The sequence below is a fragment of the Prenolepis imparis genome, unplaced genomic scaffold, assembly GCF_030444845.1.
Source record: "Prenolepis imparis isolate NDT839.2.m4 unplaced genomic scaffold, iyPreImpa1.0 SCAF_6, whole genome shotgun sequence".
NCBI classification, from domain to species: Eukaryota; Metazoa; Arthropoda; class Insecta; order Hymenoptera; family Formicidae; genus Prenolepis; species Prenolepis imparis.
In genome coordinates this window covers 11731747-11756285 of record NW_028141164.1, presented here as the reverse complement: position 1 = coordinate 11756285, position 24539 = coordinate 11731747, and the positions used below count along the sequence as shown (strand labels likewise).

The 24539-nt window shown below is 32.3% G+C and overlaps 1 protein-coding gene and 1 long non-coding RNA gene across 2 annotated transcripts; both read right to left on the bottom strand.

Moving 5' to 3' along the window:
• Nucleotides 1–5594: 5594 nt before the first annotated feature.
• Nucleotides 5595–16876, bottom strand: LOC145937375 (sodium/potassium-transporting ATPase subunit beta-2). The gene is made up of 5 exons (XM_083040392.1): nt 15931–16876; nt 9512–9772; nt 9224–9405; nt 8567–8840; nt 5595–8305 (listed from the first exon to the last, which is right to left on the bottom strand). The coding sequence occupies exons 1-5, from the start codon at nt 16055–16057 to the stop codon at nt 8202–8204; spliced, it is 948 nt and encodes a 315-aa protein (XP_082896518.1). The 5' UTR covers nt 16058–16876; the 3' UTR covers nt 5595–8201.
• A 5003-nt stretch (nt 16877–21879) lies between these two features.
• LOC145937184 (uncharacterized) lies at nt 21880–24513 on the bottom strand. Its single transcript, XR_014425516.1, has 2 exons — nt 24483–24513; nt 21880–23884 (listed from the first exon to the last, which is right to left on the bottom strand). It is a non-coding gene; the product is annotated as an uncharacterized LOC145937184 (long non-coding RNA).
• Nucleotides 24514–24539: the final 26 nt, after the last annotated feature.

Below are 24539 nucleotides of genomic sequence, written 5' to 3'. Positions count from 1 at the left end.
AACAAAAGCGAGAGCAAGATATATTAAATATATTAATATAAAATGTATTAATATTTATTAATATTTAATATATCTCACTCACATTTTAATCTTTGTTTTAGTTCTATCTTTCGTAGCGAAACGAGCGAGAAATTCATATAATATCGAAACGGTTCAGCGTCTCTCTCTCTCTCTCTCTCTCTGCATCACCTAAGGTGATCTTCCATGATCCGCTTATCACGCGTCGCGATTGAGAAAACTCGACGAATACGATTTCCTCGACTGAATCGTCCGGGACAAATTGGGGGCTAAGGTCAATCCACGTGTGTGTGACCTTAACGGCGGGACACGCGTGTTCGGTCCACTCCATGCACTCCCTTGATGATGGCTTCGCCGAGAGAGCTAGGCGCGTGTAATGTGAGTCACACACGGAGACCGATCTGAATTGACCACATCCTGCCCATCTTCGTCGTGTGACATTAATGTCATTGCCGTCCGGCGGAGAATTTCGAGCGAAATAGACGGAAGAATCAGCGTCGCTTCTCTCATCAAGCGACCTCGCTTTCTTCCGTCAAATCTCGAAGAAATTCGCCGTCGATCGGATATTTATCGATTTATCCTAGAGTATTGCTAAGACCAGAGAGATTCGCTGTTGCAAGACAGGGTGCGATTCTCTAGATAGGCAGAATCTTTACACATATCAGAGATTAGATGTGTACATGTATAATAACAAAAAATTGAGTTGAATCTTATTCGTCTAGTGAAATGACATGCACGGTTCTGTAGATCCGATTTATTCTCCATAACACACATTTCAAGTATAACGACGTGTAATCAAAAATTTATCCCTCGGCCGTAGGCCTTGTTAGCCAATCGTGTTTAAATCTTCTGCCGTCTACAGTAACGTCTGCATTTCGAAACCAAGGTTACAGGGAACAAAATGTGATCCGGAAAATTCAAACGTGAACCGGATGCCAAAATTTGCATTTTTCCGGGGAAGAATTAGTAGCGACATTTTCATATATAAGAATATAATAATTTTATATAGAAGACAAGAGTCCGAATAAATCTGCTTCGCAATAAAAAATTAAATAAAAAATAAAATGTTCGCGTTTCTTGCAATTACAGTCTAAAAATGAGAGTATTAATTAATTTAATTTTTTCTTCTCTTCTTTTATGGGTTTATATGTCAAATTCACTTTATTTAATAAATAGGAAATAAATGATCGGCTTCTCTCTGGTTCGCAAATACAATAATTACTACTTTGCTGATAAATGCATGCTTATTATTGAGAGCATTATTATTCGATTGATGCAGGATCTGAGAAAAAACTTTACAATATTGATAACATGACATATTCAACAAGAATGTTAAAGACTTATCGGTCTCATCGAGATGATGATAATGTAATTATATAATGTAAAGCGGCTCTAGATCGGTTAATCATAATCAACGGCACGACAAAATTCCTAAAATGTCTAGATTAACGCTAATCTCTGCTTTACGAGGTTCTATCTCGTCATTATCTATATACGACGAAAGAATAATCTTCTAACGTCTATAGCATAATCGCATGTGTTATCTCATAGATTGGCTACGTCCTCGACGAACTTCTTATACTAATATGATAATATAATATTTCTTTTTGCGATCTTGGTCTCTAAAGATATTTTTTTAAATGTATTTTGTCGATAAACCTTTTTTCTATATACAAAAACTTGTGAAAGAGAATAAAATATATTAGAAGGTAGAGCGTGAAAAAATGATCGATCATCAAAATTGAATAATCCACAATACATTATATCCTCAATAAATCTTAGTTAGTTAATTTCATACGCGGAGACACGATTTTATTATGATATAATATACAATCGTTTCTTGAATGAAGTCTCGCTTTAATTAATAACAATGCGATCGATCGCAAAGACAACGTAAATATCTCATTCAACATTTAATGATAAATTGCTAATCGATGAATCTTAATTATCGCGTTATATAATATTAGCTATATTTCCATAAGACTGTTTAATTACTCAACTTACATTTCCTGAAATTAAATAATTTTTATTTTATCTTTATGATTTTTCCATTTAGAGATTAAATAATATTAATGAAAATTACAAGATTGTAATTTCAACGCTCTACTTGTATATATATATGATGTGAGAATAGAATCTCTAAATTCTGTAAATTGTATCTCATATACAATTTTGTATTCCCCCATTAAATTATATGTGAATTATTTTGAACATAAAATCCTGTATAAAATAAAAAAAGATATTAAATATATTATTGCTCTAAATATCTCACCGAATATATATTCTTACTAAAGAGTCGCGATGCAAATGAATCGTAGATGTGGATAACAATATTGTACATTTTTTACACATTTATCACATGTTCGTGAACAAATGTTTACTCACAATATATATATCTATATATATATATAATATATTGCAATATAAGACGGATTCTTATTGTTAGATGCTGCTTATGCTAGACACGAATTATCATTAATTAACGACAAACAGGATCTTCAACAGGAAAATGCATATGAACGTATAATATATTGATCTTTTGAAAACATTTGCTAATGATACCTTATCTAATTAAATATCTAGTGGCATATATATGTAAGTACGCATATATTTAAGATGGTATATATGTATACACATAATGAATCAAACACTAGTTCCTTCTTGGCTTTTCATCGATTTCGCTATTATAATTTTTTTTTTTAACTTTTTTCTGCAGTTGAATAATACATAACTCGTCGTTTACGAACGGAACAAAAGATATTAAGAACAAACAAATCTTGATTAAATTTACTGGGAGAAAATTTGTTAATTTTGCAGAGCAGACGTCGATCTGAATAGATGATAAAAAAAATTTAAACACAATCAACTTGAATTATTTATTATGTTATTAAAAGCGGCTTTTTCGTTTTCATCTTCTCAATTTTATACTTCAACAACAGTTATATTCTGTAGTTTAATTTATTTTTAATATATAGTAACTTCTTTTTTTAATAATATATTATTCGTCTTTTTCTTCTTGCTCTTTATTTTCCTTTTTTTTCTTTTTATCACTCAACATTATTCAAGTTTAAAAAATGCAGATTATTTAAAAATCTACGGATTTACGAATCTGTGAATACAAGTATCTGTCTATTTAGAAATTTACCAGTCTACAAATTTTATGAATTCCAAAGATTTAAAATCTATATAGTGTTTTGTAGATCTCAGTGGCCCTTTTTACAAACGCGCCTTATTTAAGACTACACTTAGGCGTTTTTGTGCGAATGGGCGGTCATTCATTCATCTGGATGCGCATTCACAAAATTATTTCTCAATCGAATTTAATCGAAATTATTTCAATCGAATTTAATCAAAGTTATTTCAATCAAAATTTCAACTCTTTATAGGTTTGTGAACGGATAATTTGAAAATAGGAGAGAAGAGGGATCAGAATATAATATAAAGAAAGTAGGCGTCTCCATTTTTATTTATTATTCCCTATTACTGCCAACCGATTGTAAAATTATAATTAGATCACGGATGCGTTCGTTCGGCTTAATGAGAGATCGGTGACGATCAATCAATCGCGAACGAATGTTTACAGCAGAAAAAGTCGAGGATAACGAAGGAAGGGAGCAGAAAAGCAACGTCATCTGACGATTTTAGTCATTAAAAATTGAACAGGCCGCGATCTAATTATAATTCTTTCTAAAGCTTCACCAAACTTTAGGCACGCGATATGCATAGAAATTAATATAAGTCGTTACAATAATTACTATAATGACTATAGTAACATCTTTGTTTTTTGCATAGTCCGCGCGAAAAAGGTCACATATATAATTAAACGCTATAAACGAGATATTCTTTTTTTTTTCGGAAAGCCTTAAAGACATTTTTTCAGAACGCTCTTCTTCGGAAAATCTTAAAGATGCCTTAAAGAAGGACGTCTTATGGGTTTATATGCCTGTGTGTTGTCTGTGAATAATGCGTTTAGATGTTTTTTCTTATATATATCTGAAGATACACACGGTTAATCTAACTCTCGATTTAACAAACAGGCGCTTAACGGCTATATTTTTGTGAATTTGTTAATTCAAAGAACTTAGAAGTAAGTCATCAATAGGTTCGAGGAATTATAAATCATTCGATAAATTTTCTTATATAAATTTGTGGATTATTCAGTATATATATATATATAGTATATTATTATATATATATGAATTTATGGACCTGTGCATTTTTTATTTTCTTTTTCGTGGATCGATGGATCTCCGTGAACCTCTGTAGATCCATGGATCTATTTACCTTTCAAGCTGCGACGCTACACATTTGTAGAGGCATAGGTCTAAGAAACTAATGACCAGTGAATCTACGGATTAATAGATTTACAGATTTTAAGATCTATATTTTTTTTTTTTTTTTTTTTTTACGTAACCGATGCTTATATCTACTGTAATACATATTATTCGCACAGTAATTAACCTAATAAGACTACATAAAAGAATTAATTACAGAAAATTCGATACACCGTCTCTTCACAATTGCGAACTCCATCGGGAAGTATCCATTTCATATATATTCCGACGATCCAACACAATATTTTCCATTCACTTTTGACTCTCTAGAGTGTATCTTTCCTTCTGTCAGACCGTAATATCGTATTCATGCAGAAAAAAATTGCTCTTTCGACTTCCCTTCCTGGCGAAATAACTTAACGACCAGAATATAGGATTTGCGTGAAATAATATTATATATATAATTATATAGTACACTGTAATTATATGCAATATAAATATACGTTTCATATACATATATATATCTTTCCTCCATATCGCGCCAAATGTTCTTCTGGCGGATAAAATTCCTGCAAATCAACATAATTCTTCGTATGCATAATACAATAAATCGAGACTGATTCGCCTGCTACATTCAACAGTTTGATTTAAGATATCGATGGAGCCTTTGACTTAAGTACGTACCAACAATCAATCGCCTTTAAATTGGATTTAAGTACTCATTACGGAGGGCTACCACACGATCAGTATTACTAATTAATGCGTCAACAGTTTTAATACTTTGGCTATCGTTATATACGTGTATCATTAGTATAACATCTTTACATTATCAGTATACGATCAATATGCATCTTTCGTACTATTTAACCTACCTTAAAAATGTATAGTAATTACTGATCGCGCGAGTTTGCTCTTCTCTCTTTTAAAATTTCTTCATTAAGTCTAGAGATTTTTTTCTTTTAATTCTTCTTCAGTAATTATATAGCAGTTTTCTTCCTCCGGAACCTTATTATTATTCAGTAAGTACGCTAGTGTATGTGTGTATGTGTGTCAGAGCTTCCGCTATCATATGATGTATCTGTCAAATGCGGAGCTGATGGTGCTTCGTATTTGATTTTCTCACATGATTGAATCGTGAAGATTTGAAATATTTTTTAAACGGCGAATTGAATGTTAAAATCAGCATCGAAATCAATAGATCCTTGGACTTACAGATTTTATTCGCGTTTTCTGCGAATAATTTTCGTATTTTCGTAAGTTTTCGAATTTGGATTCAGCGCCAGATCTTTGGATCTATATAGCTTTCTTCTCTTTTTTTTTTTTTTTCCTCTTGTTGATTCTCGCTGTTAATTTATATAGATTCCTGAGTGTATAGATTCTCGCCCTCGTGCATCCTCAGATAAGGAAGATTCTCTTCGGGCTTTATAGAGTCTTAGATCGTTGATATCACATAAATCTTTGAATTCATAAATTCTTCAAGTTCGTATATCACGATCCGCGTTTCTATATTTCATGCATCTCGAGACGTCTTCTTTATTTTATACATCTTTGTATAAAATTACGCAGAAATGGACTCGGATCAACGAATTCTCGGACTTTTTGTGCCATTCATATCTTTCGTTTATTCTTTCGGGAATCTTTAAATTAAAATGTTCTTGGATTGTTACTCTTTAAATCAATAGATTTTCAAAAATTTAAACTATAGAATTTATAAATAAATATTTAAACTTGATGTAAATTTCACAATTTTAGTCGTAAATAATAAAAAAGTTTTAAAAATTATAAAGATTCTTGAGTTCTGAAAATATCAAGATCTTTAGGATCTTTCATAATTCTTTTCATTAAAAACTTTTTTAATTTACAGACTTTTGGACTGATAAAAAAAAATTAAGATTAATAAATTTATTAAAATGCAATTTTTATATGCATTCATTAAAACGATGCCGTAAAAATTTTACGCAAATTCCCATTGAGTATAGAGTGTATTTAATTAATTTGTTTATTAATTGTTGATTGTACGTCCATAATATGGCTCGCCATATTTTCATTGTTTTAAAGACATTAAAATAGTTTTCTTTAATAATTCCAATTGGTCAAAAGACTTGTCAGTCCAAGAGTTTGTAGATCCGAGTGTGTCTGTCCGTAGATTTGCATATCGGATAAACAAATGCATCATATAGAATCATAGATCATCATACACGTTCAACATATTACTGATTGAAACAATAACCATCGATCGCTTCCGCTGATCAAAACTCTTAATATCCCTTTCCTTTGGTAAATACTCTTTCATCGAACTCTTTTCACATAGCAAAGATTTCAATATAGTAACTCTCTTAATTTTTTAACGCTTAAAATTGAAAATATCCAAAATAAAGGAATACAAGTAACAATTGTTAACATACAATGCGCAAATATACATAACGCAACGCGCATATCGCATACAATATATAGCTTTTTTTAGCGATCAAGTGATAGAAATAGAATTTTGATCAATATTGCGACCTGTGCTACGCTAAAAACGTGACGTGTCAAAAAGCAACCTGTATAATATACACATATATTGTTTATTAAAATAAAAATGTATTCTTTTTTCCTCGCGTAAAATAGCGTTAGTTTCAAACTAACTGAAATACTTTAGCGCATTTCGATAATATCTCTCAACAGGAATGGAAATTCTTCAAGAATTTTTTAATACATTTTTAGCAAGATGTTTTCTTTTTTTACCTATGTTATTATCAATACCGATAGAGCGTTGAGGAAGTTTTCGCACATAACTTGTATAATCTCATTCAACATTTGCGATAGACATTGACGGTTGACAGCCTCGTGTCGCTCGTGATTAAATTTATTTTGAGGAAACTCTCATCTCTCTCCTCGTCAGCATCGCTCAAATCATCTTTAATAACGTCACGTGCTATGTTTATCGTTTATACTTTTTGACGGCAATTTATCCAAGTTGATCTGTACCCTTTGTGTCTGTCTCTTTCGTTAGAATTCACTTTTCTCTCGTCAAAACAGCCCAAGAATTTCAATGCATCGACATACTATGAAGATGTATCGTAGCGTGTGAACGGGCAGAAAACACTAATCTCTATGATACATTCTACATGACTCAGAACTAAGATCATCATCGATCATTCGCAGTGTGGTGAGAAGTCATCGGCCTAACTCGTCCTGGAAAGGGACGTGTGAGGAAAGAAGGTTTAAAAGATCTAATCGAAATTTCGGTCTCGGTTTCGGAGAGGGTAGTGTTGGGGGCTGGCTTTTTTTTCAACTAAGGGAGAGAGCGCTCTCTCGCGAGGATCCAGTATTGCGAACGATCGACTTAGCCGTCGATGGTCGAGATCACTTCTCGATGACACAACCCAGGCAGAAATAAGACAAGATACCGCCCGGCATTTTGTGCGGGATTGTTCGTTTCACCTTCCTCTCTTCCCGATTCGATTTTTTTTTTTGTGCATCTCGATTGTGGTAGTCGATCGCTCTCTCTAGTCTAGAGTTTACTTTCTCATTTTAATGCCAATTTTTTTTCTTTCCTTTTGCCATTTTTTCCCTTTTTTTTTCTCGTTCTTTTCCCCCTTTCTTTTCTGTCTCTCCCTCCCTCGCTTGGCGATTAACATGACGGATGGATAACGCTGTCGTTGTAAGACGACCGAACGAACGAACGATGGGCTGATGAAAAACGATGATGGATGAAGAAGAAGAAGTAAGGCTGATCCGGGGCGGTATCGTCGGCAGAGAGAAAACCCGGATGGTTACACAGAGTGTGATCACGGTCGGCCAACGAGGCGGATTAAGAAAAAAAAAAAGAAACGTCTTCTCTCTGTTCTAATCTCTTGCGACTTCCTACTTTTTGGACGCGGTTGGTAGCGGTTGTGATCTGACGATTGGCCGAAGTGACCGACTTTAGTCCACCATCAGTTCGAAGTGCACTGAGCCACGTCGCTCGAATCTGTCGTGGAAGATGTTGTGCGCCCAGGCCTTGCACTCGATATTGATGAGCACGCCGTCTATAAATACAAAACCGATGAATGTTAATTATTTCCTATATATATACGCTGCCTTTTTTTTCTTGTACTCGTAAATTATTTAGATTTATGAATCTACAATCGACAACTCCCTGAGTGGTTTTACAGAGAGAATTCTTCGATCTTTAGACATTCAGATTGATTCTTAGAGATTCGTTCTATGAATAGTGGTAACCATTATCCATAGAACGTAGTAATACTATACTTGAGTTATATTTTATTGGTATTAAATGGAATGTGTACACTTGGGCTTTTCGAAGAACACAGCTACAAGGGGGCTCAGATATCCCTGGTTGTTCCTGAATGGGAAATAATAGCCGGGAAAACCGCGGCGCGGAATATATTGAATCGGTCCCATGTTCTCCACATCGGCCGGGTTTTCACCAGCGCAGGACACCCAGACAGTATCCAGTCTGCGCGACAATTCCTCTTGTCTGATATGCTCTTGAAGATCCGCCGGCATCGAAGATGGCAGATTAGACGTATCGTTATAGAATTTCGGCATCCACCCGAAAATCTGAAATAAATATAAATTCTTTACTACATCTCTCTATTTTGATTATTTTGGGAGTTTTTAATATTAAATCTATCCTTGAAAAACAGAGAGAGAATATAGAATGTCTTCTAAATTTCTAAGAACTCATTTTTTTGTCTGAAAAAAAATCAGTCGAAAAATACAGAATCAATAATAATATTCTGAAATTTATTACATTACATTTATCATTATTTATTTGAAAAAATTTATTATTTAAATGTATTCAAAATGTGTATTTATACACATAGGATTAGATGGAATCAAAATAATAAAAATACTTATTGAAAAACAAAAATGACTTGTTTTTTGACGTTCTATAAAAAAAATCTGATGAAAATATAATCAAATAGAAAGTGTGTACGAACCTTATTCAGTTTCAAGAAAATGCAAGGTGCAGATTTGTTGTAGCCATACTTCTTTGACTTCGTGCACGATCCCCAATCAGTCATATTCACATCGCAAACTTTGCCCGGTGGAGGTGGTCTGTTATAATCGCAGGGCACTCTGTGTTCGAAGTTATTTGTGCCGCTGGTCGGTCTCTGATATTCTGCATTGCACAAAAAATTATAAAAATCGTATACACGTAACAATCTATCTAATTTCGAAAAATATACAGAGCATACAGAGAGATTCGGCTACACTTTTTTGCTCACCTTCCAAAAATTTGTCCAGCTCCCTGGTCCAGTGAAGATAGTTACCCTCATCGCTGGCCTTATACCAGATCAATGTACTTTCGACGTTGCTTTCAGGAGGCATAGGCCTAAAACCGAGACCCGGGTTGCTACCGATCAACGAGTTCTCCAGCTGCCACTTGGGCGCGTGAGGGTCCAGAGTTTGATAGAACACAGCCAGCATCGCGCCGAAGAAGCCGGACAGGACGGCATAGAAAATTACGTAGAACAGCAGAATCTTAGCTGAAAAGATAATTGGCTACGTGAGTCATCACATCCTTAAGTTTATGGATTCGAAAGGGAATCGAAATTCGGTGGAATTTTAACAAATATAAATATGTATATATATTTCTTCAAATTCATTACTTAGCTAATAATATTTATTTAATTAGTAAACTCGAAATAAAATCATTAAAATGATATATTTTGACGTTTTGATGTATTGTAATTTTTTATACAATATATTTTTATTTTCTTATATAACAGGAGAAGTTGTAAATTTGTTTAAGTTACAATTAAATTTCGACAATACGTACATAAAAATTATTTATCACTTTATTCAACAATAAATTATTTACTAAGAAATTCTTTTTATTCAACACATGACAAGTATATTACAATACATACTAAACGGCACATATTCTTTATATTATAAAAAAATATACGATATTGTAAACGATAATATTCTTTTTCTAAATATATAATGTAGTTTTTATTGAAAATCGTTTGGGATAACAATTCTGTACGCGATACGCATTCTTTGAATAAAAAAATATTTTTATTTCTATTTATATTGCGAATACTGAAATAAAATGTATTTAAACGGTTTGAGTTTTCCGGTTGAAAATTAAAATGATACATCGCGACTTGAATCACCGAGCTCTCGTTTCTTGCACATACATCACATGATAAAGTGTTTCAAGGTTAATTCCATAAAATCGATCGAAACTATTAGAAATACACTTTATTCGAAAATCACTTTATTATACAACAATGAATTGAGTTTAATCATGTCTCTCTCTCTCATATCACAAAATCTGTGAAGAATTATTCACAATTTTTTTTTATTATTATGTCACAATTTTATTATAAATTTGTTATGTAAAATTCTAATAAAGTTTTTATAATTTTCAAGATAATAAAAATACAATGTCAGATTTATATGAAATACGAGGTACAACAGTCTCGTGTATCCATATAAAATCTTTCAAAACTTCTTTTTTGCTTTAAATCTTAAAATACGCATTAAATATGAGAAAATGATATAATGTTATTGTTTTAAAAAAATCGACTTTTTTCAAAACTTTAATATTTAATTCAGTTAATAAAAAATAGAAATATATTTAGGACATACATATATGATAGGCTATATATTTCCCCGGTTTAGGATTAACGTCGAGACTGATCTATTGTTTTACGAGCGTAATTTCTATTGTTGCTACGGTCGAAGGCTGGAGCATTGAAACAATTATTATCCGACGTCTAATTGGCCTGAATTAGTATTGGGTAAGCTATGTCATGCGTTTGTTATACATATCGTTGATGAATGTACACTTGGACACGCACAGTGATGTAATCTCAAAGAAATCGTTCTTCAAATCAAAGATGTCGATTGCAATCACATGATTAAAACTTTACATTTTTTTAGAAATAGACTAAATAGAATAAATAGATTAAATCTAGATTCTAATCTTGTCCTTTATACGGCTTATTAAAAATTTTTTTTAATTATGAGTATATTATTATTATATGTATTATTTGAAAATCATATCAAATATAATATTAATATATCAATTATATAATTTTAATTTTCGCTTATAATTTAATGAGACTTTTTTCTTTTAAAATAAAATTGTTTATAAAATGCAGATATAAATATTTCTATTTCTTTCTTAACAATAAAAAAATCGAGCACGAATTAATAAAGAAGCATTGATGTGAATCATCTTTCTAGACAACGGATCACTTTATGCTTTTTGATTGATTCTATCACCAGTAATATCTCTCGCATATACAATAACATGATGAACGTTCAGTTGCTTAATCGTGTAAAGCCTGTGTCAAGCCATAATCGCATCGTCAAGCTCCAACGTATTCACGTTATAACTGAATGTTGACGAATAATTACTGATTAATTATGAGCATATGTGTTTGCAAATATTTCGAATATTCCATTTTGTTAATTTACAGCTACAACTAACACACTGATCAATGCATTTTCCAAAATGCAATTGAGTAGTAATAATAAAAACGTCATGGAAATTATGACGAAACGTCAAAATAAGATTTATTTATTTTGTAAAAATTTTGAAAACATCTAGCCTATTTATTATAAATTATAAATATCTAGAAATATACATTTATATTATAATCATGTGACTATCTTTGATTGAGATGTATAATATATACTATTAATAATAAATTAATATATAATATTAATAATTTAATAATATAATAAATCTCTTTCTCTCTCTTTCTTTCACTATACATTAATTAATTTAATTAAATATTGTTTTATCGATATAAAAAAATTTTGAAAAAAATACAGCTGTCAGATTCACTCTAAGAGTAAGTCTCAATTTTGTTTTAAATAATACAATTATTATTTAAGTAGTATCGCATACACGCGCGCAATATTAAAGTGATAAAACTATAACGCTGGAGTAATCAGGTTTCTATATCGGCGTTTGATTCGTTATATTAATGGCTGTACGTCATTACAGAGTCACTACGGCAACGTAACATTTCCATGGCTTTTTTCAAGATATCGATCGACGCAGTACCGAATGCGACGACGCGAGCCGGCTATGTTTCTGTTGTCAAGTAGGCCATTAGTATCTTGCCTCGATATTGTAACGTCTTTACTAATTAGCCGGGCTAATTTGCAATGTATACATGCGTATACATATGTTTGCGAAAAAAATTACGGATCACGTTACTTTTGAGACTTAAATAAAAACTCTTTTTTTTTTCACGTTTTCCGGAAGATCTGCAGGATCGAACGCGTATGTAGGACATTCGGCGAGAAAAATCGGCTTGCGCAGACGCTAACGCTATCCAGTATAGAAATCAGACCATACCATTTCTCTGTGAGATGGTAACGGAGACGGTTCGTATTGATTTTGGCGGAAGTCGATCGACCTCAACAGAAGAGTGAAGGGGAATAGACAAACATAAGCGATAAAGCAAACCAAAGAGAGCGAGAGAAAGAGGGGGAGGGAGAGAAAAAAATGTATTATAAAATTGTAAAGTGTTCTACAGCCATGCGAAACAAAATTATAAATAAAGGAATTAATATTTTATTACACGTAATAAAAAAAAATATCGAAGAAAAATTTCCATCTCGAAATCACACAATACACGTCTTTTATTCGATCGCATAATAAAGCCCGTCAGTTATTTTAAAAAGCCACCCTATCAAAAGTTCCTCGCTCGTGTATATTTTCTCCTGCTCCAATCTTAAGCGACCGAACGCAAAAATAGAACAACGGAAGTCCAGCGAGGTTGCGCTCCTTCAATACGCGGATGTAGGAAGCCACAAAGTGTGATTTCATTAGGTTCTGTTTAGAAACTTCACACCAAAACAGTAAATAATAGCAGTAATAAAGTATGAACGTATCACTGTTGCGAAGAAGAATTTCGCATCATGCATAATTTTTTATGTATATTGTAATATATAATTAATAATTAAAAAATAAAAATTAATATAAAAAATATAAAATTATTAAAAAAGAAAACAAAACATTAAAACCAAGAAATTATTGGTTTAATTGATCCTGTGCGACAAAAGCACTATTTTAAAATGATGCATGTATTAAAGTAGATGTTTATGTGTCTATATATTTTGGATAATAAATTATTTTAAATTACACACTAGAGCACGAAAGATTTGTTAAGTTAAAATTCTCCATTTTTCATTTTATTTTAAAAAGAAAAGAAAGACAAATCTCTTTTATTTAAAAATATGAAGAAAGATAACAAGATATTTTACATACGAATCAGCTTTATTTTTAATTGCTGATTGTGTAAAATCGAAATTAAAAATTAGAGTACGTGTACAAAATCATGAAAAATAAGATGCAATACGTTATCGCAAAAATGCCAGCTTATCAAAACAGGATATGCATAACATTAAATACACAGTAAGAGATACCCGTGCTAAATCAGCATTCTGTTGGTGGAAATCACATTTATACAAGATATTTCGCGTTTACTTTGCTATATCCTCGTATGCTGCTTTGCTGCATATGCATATGCAAAGAGCAATATTTTCAGTCCATGTTAAGACCATCTTCGGTCTGACTAATATATCATATCATGGACCTGTCAGTCAGCTGAAAAAAACGACAAGAGAGATCTTCGTTCCCTAATTTCAAGCCTACAATTTAATCTCTATAAATAGTTAATGTAGTCAGATAAATGAATAGTTAAATCTGAATTTCAATTGTAAAAAATGTATTTGGAATTTTTTTTAGTCACCATTTCGTAATCAGTAATAATATGCAATAATATGCACAATGTGCAACGCAAAACCTTACGCCATGTATAACTTCCGACAAAGAAATCTATATGTCTTACATAACTAGCTCGTTGGATTAATTTTGTGTCTCTACATATGAGTGTTTTGTATCATAGTACCATATCGGGATTCAATTATTTAACTTTGTAAATTAACTCACGTTTAAATTTAAAAGAAGCATAAAATTAAAATTATACAACGATTTAATAACTATTATTTATTACATGAGCGAAATTTCACTGATTGTTAAAAAGTAAAATCATTAATAATTAAAAAGAATAAAATAATTAATAATTATTTTCAGAGAACAAAAGTTCGAACAATTTCAAGAAATCTCGTATCAATTTCCAAGAAAATAATGTTGATTATGATAAAAATCTTGATATATATTTTCTCTTTATATAGCAAACTTTTTTGGATAAGTATTTCAATATTATAAATTGGACTTATATGTAAAATTGAACAGGAATATCTTTTAATAAATGCATGCTAAAATCTATAAACAATTATAATGAGAAACTTTAATTTTAAATTTAATAAATTTATCATAATTAGCATATTGTATTACCATAATGAATTCAGATTTTTCATGCATTTAAACTATATTTGAATTAAATGCCGTTGTTTTTGCAAAAGCAAGTTGTTATAATAATAAACAATAACGAAACTTTCCGATTCAGAAACTATGACATAGTAGCACAGTAGCTTTATTGTCGATAGCCGACTACACAATTATTCATATACATATATATATATATATATATATACGTATTATTACGTAATGAAAGGTTCTCTTAGTCAGATATAACCTTTGATGCTCGTATCTTTTGTGAAACCTTTCCCTTTTCCTTTCTTTTTTTTAATATTATTAAAAATATCATTACACCAACATTTATAATAAAAATAAAACATGCAAAAAGAAAAAAGATACATAATAATGAGGATATATTTGATGTCATCGGCTTAATAAGTCAAAGTGTCACATTTGACTTTTCATATAATTTTTTAAATTCCTAATTTACAAAAATTGCATTAATATTAATCTTCTTTCAATTTTAATTTTAACGCAGATCGAAGGAAACGTATAATAAATGGATCAAAGAGAATTAAAATCACGGAAAAATATTAATTATATCACACGTGAAATTATTAATAATTAATAAAATTATTTATTTTTAATATTTTATTCCCATAAATGTTTAGTTCTAATAGATTCGATCTATCGCTTTCTCGCTGAACTTATATTATATTAGATATTTTATAAAGCGTGCATTATACTTTTTTTTTATAGAAAAAGCCAAAAATTTAATGCTAATCAAACTAAGAAAATAATGGGAATGATTTTATTCACATTTTATAATTAGATTGTAATACAAAGGTATAGAATATCTGTAATCTTTTTTCTCTACTTGTTAATTATTACGATAAAATGGTATAGATATAAATTAATATAAAAAAATAAGAATTAAGAAACCTAATATTCTCTTCATATATCTAATTAATTTACTTCTCTTGACTCAATCTACGCACGGATTAATTAAAATATAAATTAAATTACTTTTAATACTTGAAAAATATACCGTTTTACGAGCTGAAACGAAACACTGTGCGTTATTTGATAACGGCATTATCAAATCTAAATGTCCCTTTTCAATGTATCGCGATACCGTCATATATTCCTCTTACGTCATAGGATCGTTCACGACTCTATACCCTCTATATCGTCACTTCACGGACATAGAACGACGATACAAAGAAGCGTCTTAATTGATTAAATATTTTTACAAAGCCAGTCGGGTACACAAAAGACTTAATATAACAATAATTACACACATAAATATTTCAGATAAAAAGAACACCATACTATTTAAAAAAAACTCACCCCAACTGGCGCCTGTGCGCCCCAGGAACTGTCCCGTCTCGGAGTTCCAGAGGAAGACCCGGAAGCCCTCCCATTTTCCGAGCTTCGGCGGCGGCATGTAAAACTGCTCGACCTTCTTGCCCTCCATCCCGCTTCAGTGATCGACTGATAGATAAATTCCCAGTGGACGATAACCGCGCGCGCGAGAGATAGATAGCGTGAAACTCCGAGAGGGAGGGACGAGGAAAAGGGCGGAATATTCCGTTTCGTTCGAGACGAGGGGAAAAGAAGGGAACGATATAATATACTAAGAGGAGAGAGAAAAGAGATGCCAGCTGCCAGCTGTCAGCCGCTCCTTCGCGCGCGCGTTCCTGTTCCTCCGATTCCGCTCCGTATTATAATATAGGACTGAGAGACGAGAGGACGACTTCCTTCCTCCGGCGCTCCTCCGGAACCGACGCTCGAAGCGACCGCGATCGAACAGCTCCGCGGGCGAGGGCGCAAAGGAAGGAATGGTCGATTCGCCGATGCTGCCCCCGTATCCCTCTCTCTCTCACCGGAGGAGAAACCAGCCGCGCTCTCGTCCGCCGCGAGGGGTTGAATATTGAGCGATCGAAGCTGTGGCCCGAGAGAGCTTTTCAGAGCGCTTCTCCCTCCCTTCACCCCCTCCAGGCTGCACCCCTTTACGGCGCCGACGTGACACCACGCAGACGCGTCAATATCGCGATTTCTCCTTACCACCCCTTCGCATCCGCGACCAGGTGGCTCCCGCTCTCCGCCAAAATGGCGGCCCGCCATCGCGGATTCTCTCCTCCTCACCCTTCTCCCCTTTCTTCTCTTCTCAACCCCCGGTTTCCGAGTTTCGCCCTTTCGATCGAAAGACTGCTCGCGCGGATATAGCTTATACGCGACGCGATGCGCACAGCGGACTATGTATTTCTGTCTTTTTCTCTCGCGAGAAGAGGCGGATGTGGTGACAGAGGGAAGGGAGGGCAGTGTTAAAGATAGAGAGGGGTACGGGATACAGAGGCTGAGAGATAACGGGTCACGTGGAGCACGCGATCGCCGCGGTAGCCCGAGAGAGAATGACGGTTCGAGATGATAATACCGAGCTTTTCCTCCTCGCTCCGATCTCTTTCGGCTCTGCTTTCAGTTTAGATAGCCGCTGCGGCTATCGTCCGACGATGATTATCATTATACACACATATCCTTCGACGATGTTGTATGTCGATGTAGCATTTAGCGAGCTAAAAGTATGCTCGAATGATACATTATATTATTGTTAATTATTATTGTATAGAACGCGCAGTTGATAAAAATATGCTAATTAATTTTGAAAGATTCAAAATTACGCGCGCAATTGTATAAATTAATTTTATAATTTATATAATTATATAGATAATATATAAAGAATTATTTTAAAATCCAATAAATTGCGAATTTAATTAAACTGTCAAGTACAGTAATCTCAAGGATAAACGTTTATCCTTCTATGAGCATCAAGATTATCTTTATTTTAATTTTAATTTTTTCATTACAAACTGAATATACAAAAATAATGAATAATGAATAAAAACTAATAATAATAAATTTGATAAAAACATCAGAAAAATGATTAAAGCATTCGCAAATTATTTCACAAAAAATAATTACATATATTCGAATGTTTAATAAATTTTTAGATAACGCTTTTTTACTTTCAAAAAAGTAAAACTTTTTGACGCAATATTGTTTCATATCGAAATCGCTTTTTTAATGCAAATGTAATCATCCGACATTTATTATCTTCCTGCTTTGCGAGAATTCGGTATTATAAAAAATAGATTATTTTTGAAAATTTTAAAACTTTTTCTTCAGACTACATATTATATTTTTACAAAATTAATCCTACTCTGTTAAATACGAATATGCAGCTAGAGATCTGTATTATATTTTTTTGCAATAATTTACTTGTCTTTCAAATAAAAATTGAATATTGATTTTCTTCAAATACAATTTATCCATAATATATTATATATTTTTATATGGTATCACAATTTTATAAACATTTATAGTTGTGCTTATACAGCCACATGTTCTAAAAGTATAGGAACAATAAATTTATATAATACAATACCTATTATATTATTTAAAAAACAATAATGATACAAATTATCAAATTTTTTTCAATGTGTTTAAGTAACTTGCTTTTCTAGAATAGGGAGATTTCTGGCCTTCTTGCAAATTGATAAAAAATTTTAATACGCAACTTTCTCTTCGCTTTCTATCATCTATGTGATTTAAATCTTTTAAGATGTGTTAAAATATAAATTTAATGATATAAGAGAAATAATAAAAAAAGGATTTTAGCGAGCAAAAAGATTATTAGTTGACATATATGTATAAAGTACATTTAGATATTCTCAATAATATAATTACGTTTACAGGAATATAATTACATTTAAGTATTCGAAAAAGATTAAATATATGTTAACAATAAGTTATGTGTGTGTGTGTGTTTGTGTATATTATATATACACGCGCTTAAAAGTAAGGCTTTCGTATCTCTTTAAAAGAGTGCGTTCTTAAAATTCTAGATTTTTTCTTTTTTATTGATATATATATATATATATATATATATATATATATATATTATACTTTTACTATACATCTTGTACTCCCTTCACATTCTTGTGACAAATGCGTAATCTAATCTAGAGTATTTATCTCGTGAATTTCTTTTCTCTCTTCTCCTTTTGATTGATCTTTTCTCCCTATAAATGTTCCTTTTAATTTATCCATATTCACAAGTTATGAACAAGTAATATGCATTATTCACAATGACTATACAAATTTTGTTCGCGACACACTTTGTTGATACATTATATTTAACAACGGACGTAATCAACCTTGCCTTAATAACGCTCGAGAAGTCAAAGCGATTATTATTTTGATCTCTATCAAATTTTCAATCTCGATATTATTATTTGATAGAGTCTTGTACTCTTTTTTTTTTCTTTATTTTAATTTTCCAGCCATTGTGCTCTTACGTGTTTCGTAGTTCTGGAAATACTGGAACGCGCGATTTAAATCAATCAAATTGACGATGTTAAAAAACAGTATAAAAAAAACGCAGTATATATAAATCTAACTCAATATATGTCGAAATATTTTATATCGACTTTGCTCCGATTTTTCAATTATATTTGAAAAAAAAATCGAAGAACGCGAAGATCGAGCCCTCTCTTTCTCTCTATCAACCTTTCTAATACTTGAATATATGTATATACATATACGACAGCCGTTTTTCTAACATTCTTGTAATTTTTAACAGTAACAGGAACTGCAATACGTCTAATGCCCAATCGTTAAACCTTCTTTTTTTTAATCCAGTGTGTGTCGCGATTTTTTAGCAACAAACACCTTAATAAAGCCAGCCAGTTCTTTCCAGGAACAACATTTCGTGGCCGATCTTCCCTCGCAGAGAATTTTTTTTTTTTTTTTTTTATTCAAAAAATGCTCATACAACAAAAATGCTGCATGCAAAAACTATGGAAAATGATTAGCGTGAAGTGATATATAATGTGAATGTCTAATGTGTAAGAATTATCCGGTATCTTCCAGTCACACAGTTTCTACGATAAGCTAGAAAAAAGAGTAAAAAAAGAACCCTTTCTAATATATCTAACATTTGACATGAGATTTTGCGTTTAACGCGAGATTATTTTAATTTTTTTATATCTATATAATATTAAACATCTCTCTTGACAATACTTGAGCTTCATTCAAATAAATTTATACTTCAAGATTACATTATCCTTCAAATTGAATTCGTCAAACATTTTTAACATTCAATATTTAAAAAAAATTATATAATACATTCATTTTCAATCGTCATTTTTAAAATTTAATTTCTAATATCGAAAAATATCTCCCTCTGAAATATTTTGTATCATCTAATAATTTTAAAGAAACAAAGTCAAAAATTTAAAAGCTAATTTGCTAGTGTGTTCAGTAATTTTTTTTCTATATGTGAGTTGTGACCACTTTTTCCTTAAATTTTTTAACAAGTGCTATTTGTTGCACGATTGTGACGAAAAACGAATAAAAGCTGTCCAAAATTTAGCTGTCAAAAAATTGCAGTCAAAAAAAGATATGGCAATAAAAAATATATCATCTCGTCTTGTTAATAGAACTTATAATAATATAATAAAATATATAGGATATTCCACAATTTAATTTTAATGATGAATTTTCTGACCAAGTTTTAGTCGATTTTTTTCTCAATAAAAAAATCTCCAGAGAAATCATTATTACACATTTCTCGCAAATTTATCTTTGTAACTAAACTTCAAATAAAAATTTTATTAAAATAAGATATTACCTGAAATAAATTAAGGAATACAATTTTATTGTCCATTTGATTTCTCTTGAAGTTTAGTTTGCCAAAAATTCTTTTTTTAATTAATCTCTCATATCTCAAAAATCATATATGTCTATATATTTTCGCTGAAGAAAAGTCGACTCTAAATTCGTCAGAGAATCTATCATTGAAATTAAAGTCAGAGGTTGTACATAAATGTAATTTTTTTTTAAAAAACGCATTTCTTATTTTTAAATTATATCTTTTTCGTTAAAACACATTAAATCCTTAATTAGTGCCAAGCGTCTCTATTTTGGTTTGTCGCACTTTCTAATAAGCAATTTCATTGCAATGTTACATAAAAGATTTAATGAAAAAATGCATTTACGATAATAAGAAGGAAAATGCGAATTCCCCGAATCGACTGCAAAATTGCAGTTTATTTGCAAATTACGAAGCCTCGGTGGACATTTGGATACTGAATATTTCTTTTTTTTAAATCTTCCGTTTTTCAATTTGTTATACACAGGAGATTGCAGTAACGCAAGAATAAAATGTTAGAATAGTAATAAATGATCTTTTGTTGACAAATTCGAATGATTACACAGAATGCATTACTTTAACACAATTAAAATCTTATTTGATTCAGTTCTCTTCTCATCGTTCATGATAGCCGATGTAATTTGATTTCATCCTACATAAGACTTTGCATTAATAACGAGTCTGACGATTTGATATTATTTCGAAAATAATTAAATAAAATCTAATTTTATATATATTTCTCAAAAAGTGTCCGACTTTTTTTCTTTTTGGCTTCTCGTCAACGCTGCATTTTAAGCCGTAATCAGACTAGAGATTGAGATTGGGATTAGATTGAAATTTCATCAATCAGAGCAAAGTTTACAAACTTGAGATTTGTTTCCTTTATTCTGATTGGTTATATTTCAATCTAATCTTAATCTCAATCTCTAGTCTGATTACGGCTTTAATCATTCCCATATAATTTTTTTCTTCCTATATTCCCTATATTTTATTCCGTTTATAATAGTTAATATCTTTTCAACTGTCTTGCAGGTTCGTGCTATATATGTTCTCTTTTTCTTCTCATTTTTTTGGGGCCATTTTCGCTATCGCCATTCGTACGAGAAAATATATATATATATATATATATATATATATATATATATGTATACGTGTGATTTTGCGAGGCGGAAAGAATTTTCGTTATCAAGATCCGACTTTGTCCACGCGTGAAGAGTTCGAGCTGTGCATTACATTCGTTGATGAAAGTGAATTTTTAAATGCATCAGCAACTTTTTGCTTTTAGTTGGCTGTCACGCGTTTCACTCTAATATTTATCAGCTTTATCTTGCGCTTTTGCTTACTCTAAAAAAAAAATTCATTGCACCAACCAGTGTGTTGCAGCTTTGGTTAATTAACCCACTCCTTTTCCCGCTATTAAATCCAAACTCGCATATAATTCGTATGTATAACCGGGTGTGAACCAGGAAAATCGTTTTCAAATTTGTGTGATGACATAAAGCGCGCAGATGTATTATACACTTCTACATTAGCTTAAAAACTAAATGAAAAGAATTTCTATAAATGATGAAAATCCTAAGAAAGGATAAAGGAATAAAACTTGTGTATTTTTTTTTTGTAGTTTTGAAGTGTAGAATACATTGTACATCTCTCGTCGTTGATCCAATCAATCTGAAAATACCTTGAAATCTGCGCTAAGAATCTGTGCTTCTTAAGACTCTGCAGTTCTCAAGATGTTAACAGCGCGGAAAAAATCGCTCTCTTGAGTCTCCTGTTTATAAATAATATAGTTCTATAATGTAGACAGAGATACAGATGTGCAGAGAAGGGGGGGAAAAAAGATTGAAATTAACCACGCTTAATCACACTAATGTTGTTGCAATCAAACGCGTAAAAAAAAAAAAGAAAAACAAAGGTTTCACGCTTGATTCCGCTCAAAGACACCGGTGATGATCGGTCGTAAAAGTCGTATAAAATAGTTTCAAATGCACGTGCAATCGCATGACTACTCGTGTATAAATAATATATGAGAATCGCCGTCCTAGCTACAGCTATCAGTAATATAAGAAACGAATTGTGAGCAACAGAGACATATGTATAATTATATGAAAATATATATTATATATTATAATATTATATAATATGATATATAATATATATTTCGCGCGTATTTTTTTTTTTTTTTACAACACACGCACAACACGCGGAACAAACATACATAGGAGCGCAACGGCGGCTCTAGATGATCGAACACTTTTGGTTTCTTGTTCTCTTTCACTCTTTCTCCTCCATTTTTTTCTCTGCCTCTCATCTTCTCCCTTAGCTTTTCTCTCTGCATCTTGCATTCCATCTCTTTTTCGCATATACACATAGATACATACGCGCATACACACATACATACAACAGACATTTCCATCTCACATTTATACGCTTTTCCTTTTCACACATCATTATCATTTCATCGCGCGTGTAAGAATTAAGAAAAATATATATACATAAAAATGTCGTGGCGCAGCGGCGATAGTAGAAGTAATATATTTTAATAGTAGTGATGATGATAATAATAATAGCATAGACGTAGTAGAAGTAAAAGTATCAATTGCTAAATCTAGTCGAATCTCGTATAATTCTCGCTTCCTTACCCCTGGCGGTTTTGGAGCACAATGCGTTCTTTAGCCATTCTTCGCGCGTTCTCTTACAGCTAATCGTTAAGAGAAGAATTTGGGGCTACAGGGAGAAAGGAGGATAGGAGACCACTGCAAAGATTGAGGAGTCACAGCGATAAGTAGCTCTCACAGGTTTGTATATGTCGCTAGAGGGGACGCGAGTCATTATTTAAACCCAAAAACCTCTCGAAACGATGTCCTATGGTAAAAGAAACACAAACGAGATATTGTGTTCCAGTGTTTATATGGCGCGGTCTCTCAATTATTTTCTCGTATTTTTTTTTCTTTTTTTTCGTCTTTGCTTTTCCTTTGTACAATGCACTACTATGTATATTTATATATACCCTATTTTTTACATAATATTAAATTACTTTGCGATCACACTATCATACATAAGAACTTGCAAAAGATATACCCGGTACCGTGAATCGCGAAACGTTCTCGGTTAGAAAAACTTCGTCGCTGTCGTGCTTGGCATCGGCGTCATTGTCACCGTCGTCGTCAACGTCAGCGTCAGCATCAGCATTAGCGTCGTCATCATCGTTATCATCCTGATTGTATGATAGGACGTTGAGAAAAATTACCGAGAATTGTAACGAGGAACGATAATAGCGGCCGTCATCTCGCAACGTCTTGTCCTTACATCGGTGCACATTGGTGACGTACTGGTGATGGTAATAGTTAGAATGACAATGATGGTGCTGCTGCTGGTGGTGGTGGCGGTGTGGTTGTTGTTGCTGGTGGTGGTAGTGATAGCAGTGGTAGTAGTGGTGTTGGTAATGACGATGATGGCAATAGTTGCGGTCATAGTGGCGGTGATCATTGTGACGAGTGGTAGCGGAGTGGTCCGTGGCAGGGGATCACTTGTCGGAACTCGGGCACTCCCCGGGCTGCTTCATTATTGTGTAATCCAGTCGGTACTGGGCTGAAATTAAAAGGATTCCGGGTGTTTCTTTCGTGATGACAACTCGTGAACCATTGAAACTTGCACTCGTGTGTCCTATATAAGCGTGCGATCTAATTTTACAAGGAAATTACCCTCCCCCTAAAAAACTAATTAACATATAAACTATACAGGGTGTTCCATTTTAATCGATCGCCCCGAAAAACTTTTTTATTTTTGATTGTACAGCAAAATGTTTCAAATAAAAGTTGTTTGATTTGAAGGGGGACAGAAGATGGCATTATTGACTTTTAGGAAAGTCAGAAGCGCTATCTTCTGTCCCCCTTTAAGTCAAACAACTTTTATTTGAAACATCCCTGTATATATAATTAACATAGCTTTTTTTACTCATTTTGAATAACTTTTTTCTTATCCATCTTTTTGCAACATTGTATCTGGTATCAATTTTGTAATTTTGAATATCAGCTATCTTATACAGTAACTAAGGCTAAAGTTGAAACTAGTATTTAAAAAGAGTAAAGTTTTTGTTACATATGAGTCAAGAGTTGCTTTACGAAAAGCCTCATACAAAGCTTCTCCATACAGAGAGAGCTTAAGGATTGCATTTAGGAGAACGTACCTTTCTTCGTGAGGTCCTCCATGGTCTGATCAGTACTCTGCGTTGATACCACTGCTT